The sequence below is a fragment of the Bison bison genome, unplaced genomic scaffold, assembly GCF_000754665.1.
Source record: "Bison bison bison isolate TAMUID 2011002044 unplaced genomic scaffold, Bison_UMD1.0 scf7180017864284, whole genome shotgun sequence".
Taxonomy (NCBI): Eukaryota; Metazoa; Chordata; class Mammalia; order Artiodactyla; family Bovidae; genus Bison; species Bison bison.
In genome coordinates, this window is record NW_011494856.1 from 1,611,928 (window position 1) to 1,623,373 (window position 11,446).

General features: G+C 35.7%; 1 protein-coding gene across 1 annotated transcript in view; it reads right to left on the reverse strand.

Annotated features, from left to right (window-relative positions):
* FCHSD2 (FCH and double SH3 domains 2) overlaps nt 1-11,446 on the reverse strand; it is a 246,750-nt gene that overhangs the window by 129,623 nt on the left and 105,681 nt on the right. The window contains exons 6-8 of the mRNA XM_010849504.1: nt 5,459-5,592; nt 1,502-1,556; nt 431-559 (exon numbers count right to left, since the gene is read on the reverse strand). Of these exons, the coding sequence (XP_010847806.1) occupies nt 431-559; nt 1,502-1,556; nt 5,459-5,592 (318 nt within the window). The remainder of the gene's footprint in view (nt 1-430; nt 560-1,501; nt 1,557-5,458; nt 5,593-11,446) is intronic.

The window sequence follows — 11,446 nt, forward strand, 5'->3', positions numbered from 1 at the left end:
AGAGGATGAGATGGTTGGATGGCATCACCGACTTGATGGACATGGGTTTGGGTGGACTCCGGGAGTTGGTAATGGACAGGGAGGCCTGGCGTGCTACAGTTCACGGGGTCGCAAAGAGTCAGACGTGACTGAGTGACTGAACTGAACTGAACTGAAGCTTTAAAAAAATAATCATATATTAATAAACACTATACAGTAAATAAATGCTGCTGCTAGGGAATAATACAACCTTTTACTATGATTTTTCTTAAACATTTTCTTATACTAAAATTAATTCAGAATTATATGAAACAGAGGTTACATAGACAATACAAAGTATATTCCATATTCCAGCAAAAAGCAAGGTATTGCCTGCTATTCTATAGACTCAATCCCATACACCCAACAGTCAACTCAAACAAAATTACTGCAGATATTAAGGCTGTATTACCTTCATGATATTAACTAAATCTGTTTGATAGTAGCGATCCTGGTGTGCATTTGCTGCCGCTAATGTAAGAAGATAATCATTCCTTGCGTGGGTAGCTTTGGAATTACACTCAGATCGCCGGGCTTTTAACTAAAACGTAGTAAGAGGAAAAAATAGTTAGTGCAAACCGACACAGCACTGAAAAACATACAAGGGCACTACCACTCTTAATCGGTTCCCCAATAAGAGTAAAGATGACCAGGTGAAGAAACATTTATATGCATGTAAGAATTCTTCAACACTATTGAAGAACTCAATAAACAGTGACTAGAACTTTGTCACATAGTAAGTTCAGTTCAGTTCAGTCACTCAGTTGTGTCCGACTCTTTGCAGCCCCATGAGCTGCAGCACGCCAGGCCTCACATAATAAGAGGGTTTTCAAATATTTATTATTTATACTTTATGTATTTTCAAAGCTTTTGAGAGAACTTCAAAATTGTATGCTCATTTTATTCTGATGGGACAATAATGATTCTCAAATTAAGTAAGTCTCTTATCTTCAAAGACATCAGTAAATCTGCTGGAGTTAGAAAATCATTTTAAAAAAATCAACACACTCTAATGTGGCAAAAGAAATGCATGCTAAAGGGGAGCTTAGCAGACAAAGGCAGGTCACTAAGTTTATTTATCAGGTATTCTACAGCTTGAGGATACCACAGGAAAAATTCACCTGCATCTGGCCTAGAATATTGTGCTTAGAGGTATAAACCTAAGTGAAATGGATTTTGTAAAGCTTTCTAAAGCCCAAAGACCAGTTAAAGTCTCTTGGACTAAGTGCTAAAGGCAACAGTCCTAAGCAGGTTAGGCACAGAAATTTACCTCTAAAGCAATCTTGAGAAGCAGGGAGTATCCAAAGGGCTGACACCTCGTTGAAAAACTCCATGAACTGGGAAAAAAGTTCTTCCCTAATGACTTTAAAATGCTTCTCTATATGGAAACTAGATGGAAATAATTTAACTGCACCTTCAAAAGGCCCAGTTCTTTCTTTTTTAAGCTAAGGTTTCTTGTGAAATAAAGTTTTCAAAAACTCACCTTTACGCTTGCCTTCTGTAAACTGATTCTTGATTGAAAAAGACTAAGTTTAGATCTATAATGAAAATAGAAAAGTATATTTAATAACTATCAAATTACATAATGATTATTATAATTAATAATTTTTTAAAAAAGTGACATTTTCCCATAACACCATTCTAAAAGAGAACTAGATAAATAGAAAACCAAACGCAATTATTATTTTCCTTTATTTTACTACAGGAAGAATTTAATATTATGGTGAAAAAGAAAACAGTGGGATTAATAAAATAAAAATATCCTGAATGAGAAAATACAATTTGACAAATTTAGTATGTTGGTATTGCCTAATAAACAGAAGCCATCAAACTATAGGTTATTCCCAGTACCATATAGTTGCACATACTTTAGTACCTGCAAGGAAGCTTAAAGAAGCCCATGGACAACCAACCTATGGAGGCAAAGATTAGGAGGCTTTCCCGGCCTGTAACAATAGGCTGCAATAGGCTGTAACAATGCCAGGAAGGCAACCTACGGAATGATATTGACAGGCCCTACAAAGGCCTTAATTCCATCATGTCTCCCACTAACAGTTCTTGTTGGAGTGCTCCCTCCACTCTTAACATAGTACTCAGAACATAGTGATAAAGCCCTGCAACTTTCTACCCTGTATGATTTTACTCTGTTTAACCTTCTCTTTTCTGGGGTACTTATTTCTCTCAATCCCTCTCAGCTTGTGAGGGGAACCACAATTAAAATCAGTAATAAAAATATGGTGAAGTGAAGTGAAGTCGCTCAGTTGTGTCCGACTCTTTGTGACCACCAGGCTCATCCATCCATGGGATTCTCCAGGCAAGAATACTGGAGTAGGTTGCCATTTCGCTTTACCCAAACAACTAGAGGTAAAAGTAAGGAGAAAGTCAACAGACAAATGCTAAAGAACAACCAACATTCCCACGACCAGTGATTTTTGAAGCTGCAATGTTTGTCTTGACTACAGTGTCATGGTGATTGCCATGGGAAAAGTCAATGCATGTGCTGGACACTATGCCATAATATGAAGTAAAGTTGCAGGCTATTTGGTACTGGAAGACAGAGCAAGGCAGTCTCTGATGAGCCAATGTGAAGAGGATAGCAAAAGCTGTCTCTCAACTTTCTAAAAAGAGAAAAACACTCTCTTGTTAGATGCACAAATATGCATCCCAACTGCTCCACTGTTTAAAAAAAATAGTTGGATCTAAAATACTCCTGTTATTTTTCTACTTTGTTATTATATTCATACTTGATGGGGGTTTTATTAGTCAGATTCCTATTCATTTTGATCTAGAAAAGCAAAGGCTACAGACTTTAAAACTGGAGTGCCTGTTCAGGGTTAAGAAAGACTGTGTTTGGGGTATACTCATTTCTACTTTTTTTGTAGCCATTATCTAAATAGTCTGAGTTGCATCTGGATTTTCTAATATAAGGATTTAAGTTTATGGTTTCTGCTTCATTTGCCAATCCTCATACAATCCTTGGGTGGCAATAAAGAAAATACTAGTAACAAGTAAAATAATAAAGTTTCTAACTTCAAAGATTATCATCTAGAACAAATAAAATATATATTGATACAAACAATGAACTATACTGCATACTCCCCCTTCCTCACCCACTTTCCAAATGTTAATGTTCCTTAGGTTTCCAAACTCAACTTCTCATCTCATTTTATATATGATGCCATCATTTTAACTATCATCTGATATGCAACTAACCCCCAAAGCAAGATCTTCAGGCCCAAATTCTCCTGTGAGAGTCAGATATATAACCTTCTACCAAATACATTAACTCCACGGTCCCACAGGTTTTTCAGAACCTATATATTTAAAGCGGAACTCATCCATCAAACTGTATACTTCCTTCTATGCTCTCTCCTAATGTACACATCTGAATGTACACATCCCATTACCTGTCAAATCATCTGTCAAAACTGTATATACCCCAGTTTTCACTTCCCCTTCCTGGTCTTTCTTCTCATCTCTACTTAGAAAAACCATTCTTCAGAACTGTGCCCAAATACCACTTCTTCTATAAAGGTTTCCTTTCTCATTAGGCAAAATTAATCTATCTTCTAGACTTATATAACAGTGTTTTCACATAACTACTAAAATAATGACTAGGTGACATTCGGCATTTACTTTCTTTGAGTTTACTGTGAATAAACAAACCATAAATTTACTTTAATACACATTTGTTTTTAATTCTAGGCTTTAGACTTTTTGAGGGCAAAGCTTATCTTACTGATTTCTGGATCCATGGTACCCAGTATAGACTAATCATTCAAAAAAAAAACTTAGCAAGTGAATAAAGAGATATTTCTTTCCCTGTTGTAGAATTAATTTTCATGAAAAGTTACACGTGGAACTAAATGTCTGATCTGCTGTACCCTCTTTGAATCTGAACCATACTAGGAGGCAGTTTCTTGTGATCAGCATCTGTGCCAAATCCATTTGTGTGTGTGTTAGTCGCTCAGTCGTGTCCAACTCTTTGTGATCCCGCGGACTGTAGCCTGTCAGGCTTCTCTGTCCATGGAATTCTCCAGGCAAGAATACTAGAGGGGACTGCCATTCCCTTCTCCAGAGGAACTTCCCCACCCGGGAATCGAACCCTGATCTTCTGCATCCCAGGCAGATTCTTAACCGTTTGAGCTACAGGAAAGTCCCTGTGTCAAATCCATACCTCTCAAGAAAAGCCCCATAACTGTCCTCATTTTCACCCGTGGACCTTGGCTCAAGTAGGTATTTATATATGCTCTACAAAATCTGTCAATTCTCTGTTTTCAAATCTCTGAGAATTAAAAAAAACAAGTTCTTAAAAACCACCATGACAGGATATCCCTAATTGGAGAGAATCTAATCTAAAAACTTCAGATCTTACTGAGAAGATGGGTTCACCAACTCTTAAGAAAGTATAGGAAATATCTGTATGCTTATAAAAATAAAATAATTAAGAAAATAAACTAAGGGAAATGTTAAATATGTTTTCCAGTAACATTAAGCATGTTATGAATATTCATTTACCATCCCTTGGTACAAAATACACTTTCCAGGAGCCCCTAAATTTTCACAACATTTGCCTATGAGATTGCTTAATTTCCTGCAGACAGAAAAATATATTAGAAAGACACCCCTGACTCCTTCCTAGTCTGCACAAGTGTTCAATTGTACAGACTTTCTGATTCCATGACTAGGAGTTCAAACTCCTACATTTTCCATTGGTGAACTAACTGAATGGGAGTCTTACCCTTCCTTATAGACATCTTCAGAATACCATTCAATAACACAGGTGTCCTTATTCTTAAGAAATTTTAATCTTTCCTCAAGCTGTCATTGCAAAAATCTCTAACTGCTAGCTTTACATTTCTTTGTGTTATAAACTGCCAGTTCGTTCTTTTCCTAATTATTTTTAAATAAAGGACTTGTAATTCACATATACTGAAAGTGAAAATCACACACAGTTGCTAAAGCATACATTAAAAAGTGTATGTTAGAACTTCATATAAGAGAAAATTCTAGAGCAGGATTTCTACACTGAGGTCAGTGCTCTTGTTCACTTGATGTGTCCATCATCCTTCAGTGGCACACTGAGCATCAGGGATTTTTCAACTACAATTGATTTAGTCTGGCATGAGAAAAATGAGGCTCTAAAACCCTGATATTCAGACATCTAAGCAACTTAAGCAGACTCTTGCTAAGCTTCCAATACAATGTTCATTTGTCTTCTTTCTTTTTCAAAATTCAATTTAATGTGAAAACTGATCAAACATTCTCATTTTGCTAATATTAATGTAAATAAAATCAACCAATGTAAGAGAAAAATTTGATCTAAAGTATGTAACATTTACAGGTCTGATGAAATGCCCTGTACTAACAGAAAACAAAGTACTGGCAAAAATAACATTTATTTGCATAATTACTTTTTCAGAAATGCTAAAACACATACTTTGACTCGATGTCAGCTTTCTCTCGTACTGCATGAGCCATCTGTTCAGTCTCAAAGTACTTCTTCTTGCCTTTAGCTAAATCTTTTACTGTCTCTTGCAGTTCAGTTTGGATCTTTGTCAACTGGTCCACACACTGTAAAATACAAAGTGCAGTTATTATGATTTTAGTCTTTAGGCTTACAGAAAATGAGTCTGTCCTAAGAACTATGCACTATGCCCTCAGGATGGAAACCCAGGAGAAGAATCAGCACATTTAGAACCCTTCAAATTGCAAATTAAAACCCAGTGAACAGCTGGTACTCCCATTTCAAGTAATGTATGGAATAGTGTCACATTTTGCCTAATAACTCTGCTTTGAGAAATAACCTCTGAGTGCTGCTGATAACTGACTAGGGCATAAGAAGAGCAACAAAGAAAATGTTCTCAGTGTTGGAGCACAGCAATAAAGGCAAAAGATTAAAGCAATTCTGTAATCTTCATAATATTAATAAAGTCTCCTATCTATATGTTTGGGGAACTGACGGCACAAACGATACTGAAGGATTCATGTCAGAAGTGAGTGAAGGAAGAGTGAAATCTGAGTTTAACATGGTAAGTCCAAGATGAAGGAGAAAACAAAGAAACCTGGGTACCACATAACAATTATTACTCAAAACTATCCCAAATTCAACTCTTTGGATACACATACAGATTCAAGGAGAAGGGACAGACATAATAACTCAAAGAAATATTTAATGAATAACTCTTATAACACAATGGGGCCCAAGTAACACTGCTTTGGGACCCTTCTGGATGTCCAAAGTGGAATTTTTTTCCCCAGTTGGAAACAGTTTGAGGCCAGTTTCCCCAGTTTGAGCTCAATTCAGCTCAAACCTCCATTGAAAAACTTCTGAGCGTGGAATAACACTGTCAATACATGGTGGAGACTGAAGAAATCAGCAAAGCAGGAAGAGACACTGGTTAAGAGACTACTGTGCCAGGATGAACAGTGTAGAGTAGAACAAGAACATCCGAAGAGCAAGGGTAAAGCACAAATAAATTGAAATTTAAACATTTGACATACAGGCTAGAGTTTCTCAGTAACTTAGGTGTTAAGAAAGGGACTACTCTACAGGAAGAGAGAGATCTGAAAGGTTCCCTATGGGTACATTTATTGAGCATGTAATAAGTGTCAGGCTATGAATAAAGGGTAGAACCAAACAAAAACACCTCTTTCCTCCTTCACGACAACCTAACACTCCCACAGAATAGTGCTAAACATCCCAATAATGCCAGGCTTGCATGTGTGAAGAGCTAAGAGAATGCTCCATGGCTACAATTAGATATTAATAGTCAGGAAGTGGAGCATAGCCTGAAAAAATACAGCTGTGTTTAATGGGCAAAAGGGATGGATTATTTAAAAGAGTCAGGTGTAAGGTATCTATATCCAAAATGTACATCCAAAACAATGAAACTTGGCCTCAGAAAAACTAATCAATGAAGGGAAGCCCAAGAGTCCCATGGTGATACACAGCACTGAAAAGGTTGCTAATTTGAATATTTTGAGAGGAAATGAAACACAGTAGGTCAAAGGTTTTCCTGAGGATTGCAAGCCATGTGGATAGAATCTTGGAATATTCACACAGAGTGAACACCATGGGTACATGTACATGAGCACATACACACAAGCACATGCATATACACACACATACACACACACACACACACACACACACACAGAGCCACTCACTCCTCATATCCCTACCCTTTGAAGGAAAAGACATCTCTCCTTACTCCCAGGTTAAGCTAATAACTCATAAATATTAATTAATTCCCATCTATAAAAGGTTGTTAATTAAATTACATTCTATATGTGCCACAATATTAGATGAATTTTGTGTTATTCATATTTTTAAAAGCACTTCTCAAAAATCTCTTCATTAAACTCTAGTTGGGTCTATCCTACTTGCTTTTTCTCTTTACATAAGTTTCTAAGATAGTTTATCAAACAGTATTAGAGAGAGCCTGTGTGCACAATGAAGAGATCTCTTGTGACCTTTCTTCCCTAGCATTCATTAAAATAACAACCAAGTGTTTTCCACCACCCAAGTGGACTCTTTCAAGTGACAGTAATTTGGGTTCTTCTTCAAAGGAAAATGCCTGCACACAGCAAAATATCAAAAATATTTATTAAATAAGTCATCAAACTTAATTTGCAAAGGAATAGGATTTCCTTTCCAATTTTTAAAATAAAATTTTTTTTTTCTGTAGAAATACAATTTTCGGAGGAGGATTAAGTCATATACTTAAAAAGAAGCTTAATAGTACCTAGGTTAAGAAAAGCCTTGATGTGATACATGTCCAACTTTTTCCTAAGAGGTATTAGCACTGAATAGAGACATGAATGTAAGTTTACATTAGAGCTAAGGGATCATACAAAATGAAAAACGTGGATATTATAATTCAGAATTCTACTGAAGAAATTAAAAGTATGATTCCTGAGTATGACACAGATACTAGGATAGATAGACCTGCTAACAACTTGAAGGTTCTCTGACCCGGTAATCATGTCCTGGAAGTTCATCCTAAGAAAATAACTTTAAAAAAATTGAATTCTTATTACCTTAGTGGTAATAAAACAGAGGAATGATTACATAAAGCAGAATAAATGAAAGATGTATTCAGAAGTAAAAAATAATAAACATAAAGCTTGTATAGAAACATTAACAATAAATTAGGAAATAGAGAATGCAAAAAAACAGAATACTCTAAAAATAATTATCCATGTATTAATTACAACTACTATAAAAACTAAGAAGGTAAAGGAGTAGGAAACATAAATAGTCTACTGAGGTGAAGAAGCTATTTTTCCGTAAAACTATTTAAACAATAAATAAAATTGACAAAATAGAGAAAATTTTAAAAAAGAACATGAACATTAAAATGTTACAGAGGGGTTAACATTCAAATATATAAACAGTTCAAACAATTTGATATTAAAAAAAACCTAATTAAAAAATGGGCAGAAGACCTGAATAGACAATTTTCCAAAGAAGATACGCAGATGGCCAACAGGCACATGAAAAGATGCTCAACATCACTAGTCATCAGAAAAATGCACATCAAAACTACAGTGAGGTATGACTTCACACCTATCAGTATGACTATCATCAAAAAGACCACAAATAACAAATGCTGGCAAGGATGTGGGAAAAAAGGGAACCTTGGTACTCTGTTGGTGGGAATAAAAATTGGGGCAGCCACTGTGGCAAACAGTATGAAGGTTCCTTAAAAAAACTTAGAACTACCATATGATCCAATAGTCTACTCCTGGCAATATATCCATAGAAAATGAAAACACTAATTTAAAAAGATACATGCACCTCAGTGTTCAGAGCAGCATTATTTACAATTGCCAAGATTTGGAAGTAATCTAAGTGTCCATCAACAGATGAATAGGTAAAGAAGATATGGTATACATATAGCTCACACACGAAGGAATACTACTCAGTCATAAAAAAGAATGAAAATTTGCCATTTGCAACAACATGGATGGATTTGGAGGGTATTATGCTTAGTGAAATAAGTCAGAGAAAGCCAAACAGTGTACATTAACCTTATATGTGGAATTTAAAAAATAAAGTAGTGAATACAACAAAGAAGAAGCAGACTCATATATATAAAGAACAGACCAGTGGTTACCAGTGGAGTGAGATAAGGGGAGAGGGGCAAGAGATAAGATACATGAATATATTGTGCAGCACGAAGAATATATCCAGTACTATATAGTAACTATAAATGAAGTATAATCAATAAATATTTTAAACCATTATATTATTCAACTCAAAATAAATTAATACTATAAATCAACTATATTTCAATTAAAAAGATATTAGAGAATTTTAAGTCAAATTGGTTTTGATCATGAACAATTTGTTTTAGACTATCCTCTTCTACTCTATTAACTGTAAAAGTTAGACAACAGAGATTTTTAGAAATAGCCAGAATTAAAGAATAGCAATACACACTGGACTTAAGGGACTTGATATCTGGAAGAAGAGAAGCATAGCTAGGTAAGCTCTACATTCACCTTGACTTTTTCCCTTATGGCAATTTTTGAATCATGGTACAGAGAAGTACAGAGAAGGCAATGGCACCCCACTCCAGTACTCTTGCCTGGAGAATCCCATGGACGGAGGAGCCTGGTAGGCTGCAGTCCATGGGGTTGCTAAGAGTCAGACATGACTGAGCGACTTCACTTTCACTTTCATGCACTGGAGGAGGACATGGCAACCCACTCCAGTGTTCTTGCTTGGAGAATCCCAGGGATGGGGGAGCCTGGTGGGCTGGTCTCTGGGGTCACACAGAGTCAGACATGACAGAAGCGACTTAGCAGCAGCAGCAGCAGCACAGAGAAGTAGAATATAAACAGAAAGTGGGTTTGTTTGTTTGTTTGTTTGTTTGCTCTTTTTAACTAGACTGTAGAAACAGAGGTTGGAGTTTGAGGGTGCCAAAAGAGTAGGAACTTGAGAGACTCAATCTTGGAAGTAGAGTACTACAGACAAGCAAGCCATAAAATCTGAATGCAATTTCCCCAAGTCATCAGTTGACTTCTAAATGTCATGTGTGGAATGAAGCTCCAAGAAATTCAGGAAAGAACAGTAGCTAAAAGGCTAATGAGCTGAGCAACGAACAGCTACATGAGCAGAGCAGCTACATGATGTTGAGAAGAAAAAGGCTGGAGTTCAAGTCTTGTCAAAACAGAAAGGCTTTGGTAAATATCCTATACTTTCAGGTAAGACCCCAGAAGTAAGGACAAAAGTGAAAAAGACAAGCCTAAAAAGTCTAACGCTAGATAGACCCTAACAGAATCAAAGTGATTAAATAGTATTCTATTTGCGTGCTAAAAAACTTAACTCTCTTTGGAAACAGAAAACATCTTCCATAGCCTCTACAATTTTTATCCATAATATCCAGCACCATGAGGCTTACAAAAGCAGTAGACCCAAATAACTAAAAACAAGCAAACAAACAAAAAAACAGATAATGATAAAAAGAGACCTATAGTGTTCACATAGTGGAACTATGAAACAGAGATTAGGAGTAATACATTAAACAGGAGAAAGAAAAAACATGAAGAATTGCATCAGAAACATTGACTCCATTTTTTAAAAAATAAAAAATTCTAGAACTGAAGAATACACTAAGATTCCAAAAGATAAGTTTTAAAAGCAGATTAGAAATAGCAGAACAGCACAGGAGCACTATGCACAATAGTCAAGAAATGAAAACAACATTTGTAACAACCTATACGAAAACAGAATCTAAAAAAGAGTGGATATAAGTGTATATAACTACACTACAGCAGAAACTAAGACAACATTATAAATCAACGATACTCAAAAAATTTTAAAGATGTGGCATACACGATACACATACACACACTGGACTATTATTTAGGCATAAAAAGAGCAAAATTTTGCCATCTGCAGAAACATGGATGGACCTACAGAATATCATACTAAATGAAGAAATAAGACAAAAACAAATATTATATGATAGCACTTATATGTGGAATCCAAAAAATACAAATGAATCTATATACAAACAGAAATAGACTCACAGACATATAAAACAAACATATTATCAAAGAGAAAAAGCAGGAGAGAAGGGATAAATTAGTATGGGGAGGCCTTACAAATAGCTGTGAAAAGAAGAGAAGCGAAAAGCAAAGGAGAAAAGGAAAGATATAAACATCTGAATGCAGAGTTCCAAAGAATAGCAAGAAGAGATAAGAAAGCCTTCTTCAGCGATCAATGCAAAGAAATAGAGGAAAACAACAGAATGGGAAAGACTAGGGATCTCTTCAAGAAAATCAGAGATACCAAAGGAACATTTCACACAAAGATGAGCTCGATAAAGGACAGAAATGGTATGGACCTAACAGAAGCAGAAGATACTAAGAGGTGGCCAGAATACACAGAAGAACTGTACAAAAACGATCTTCA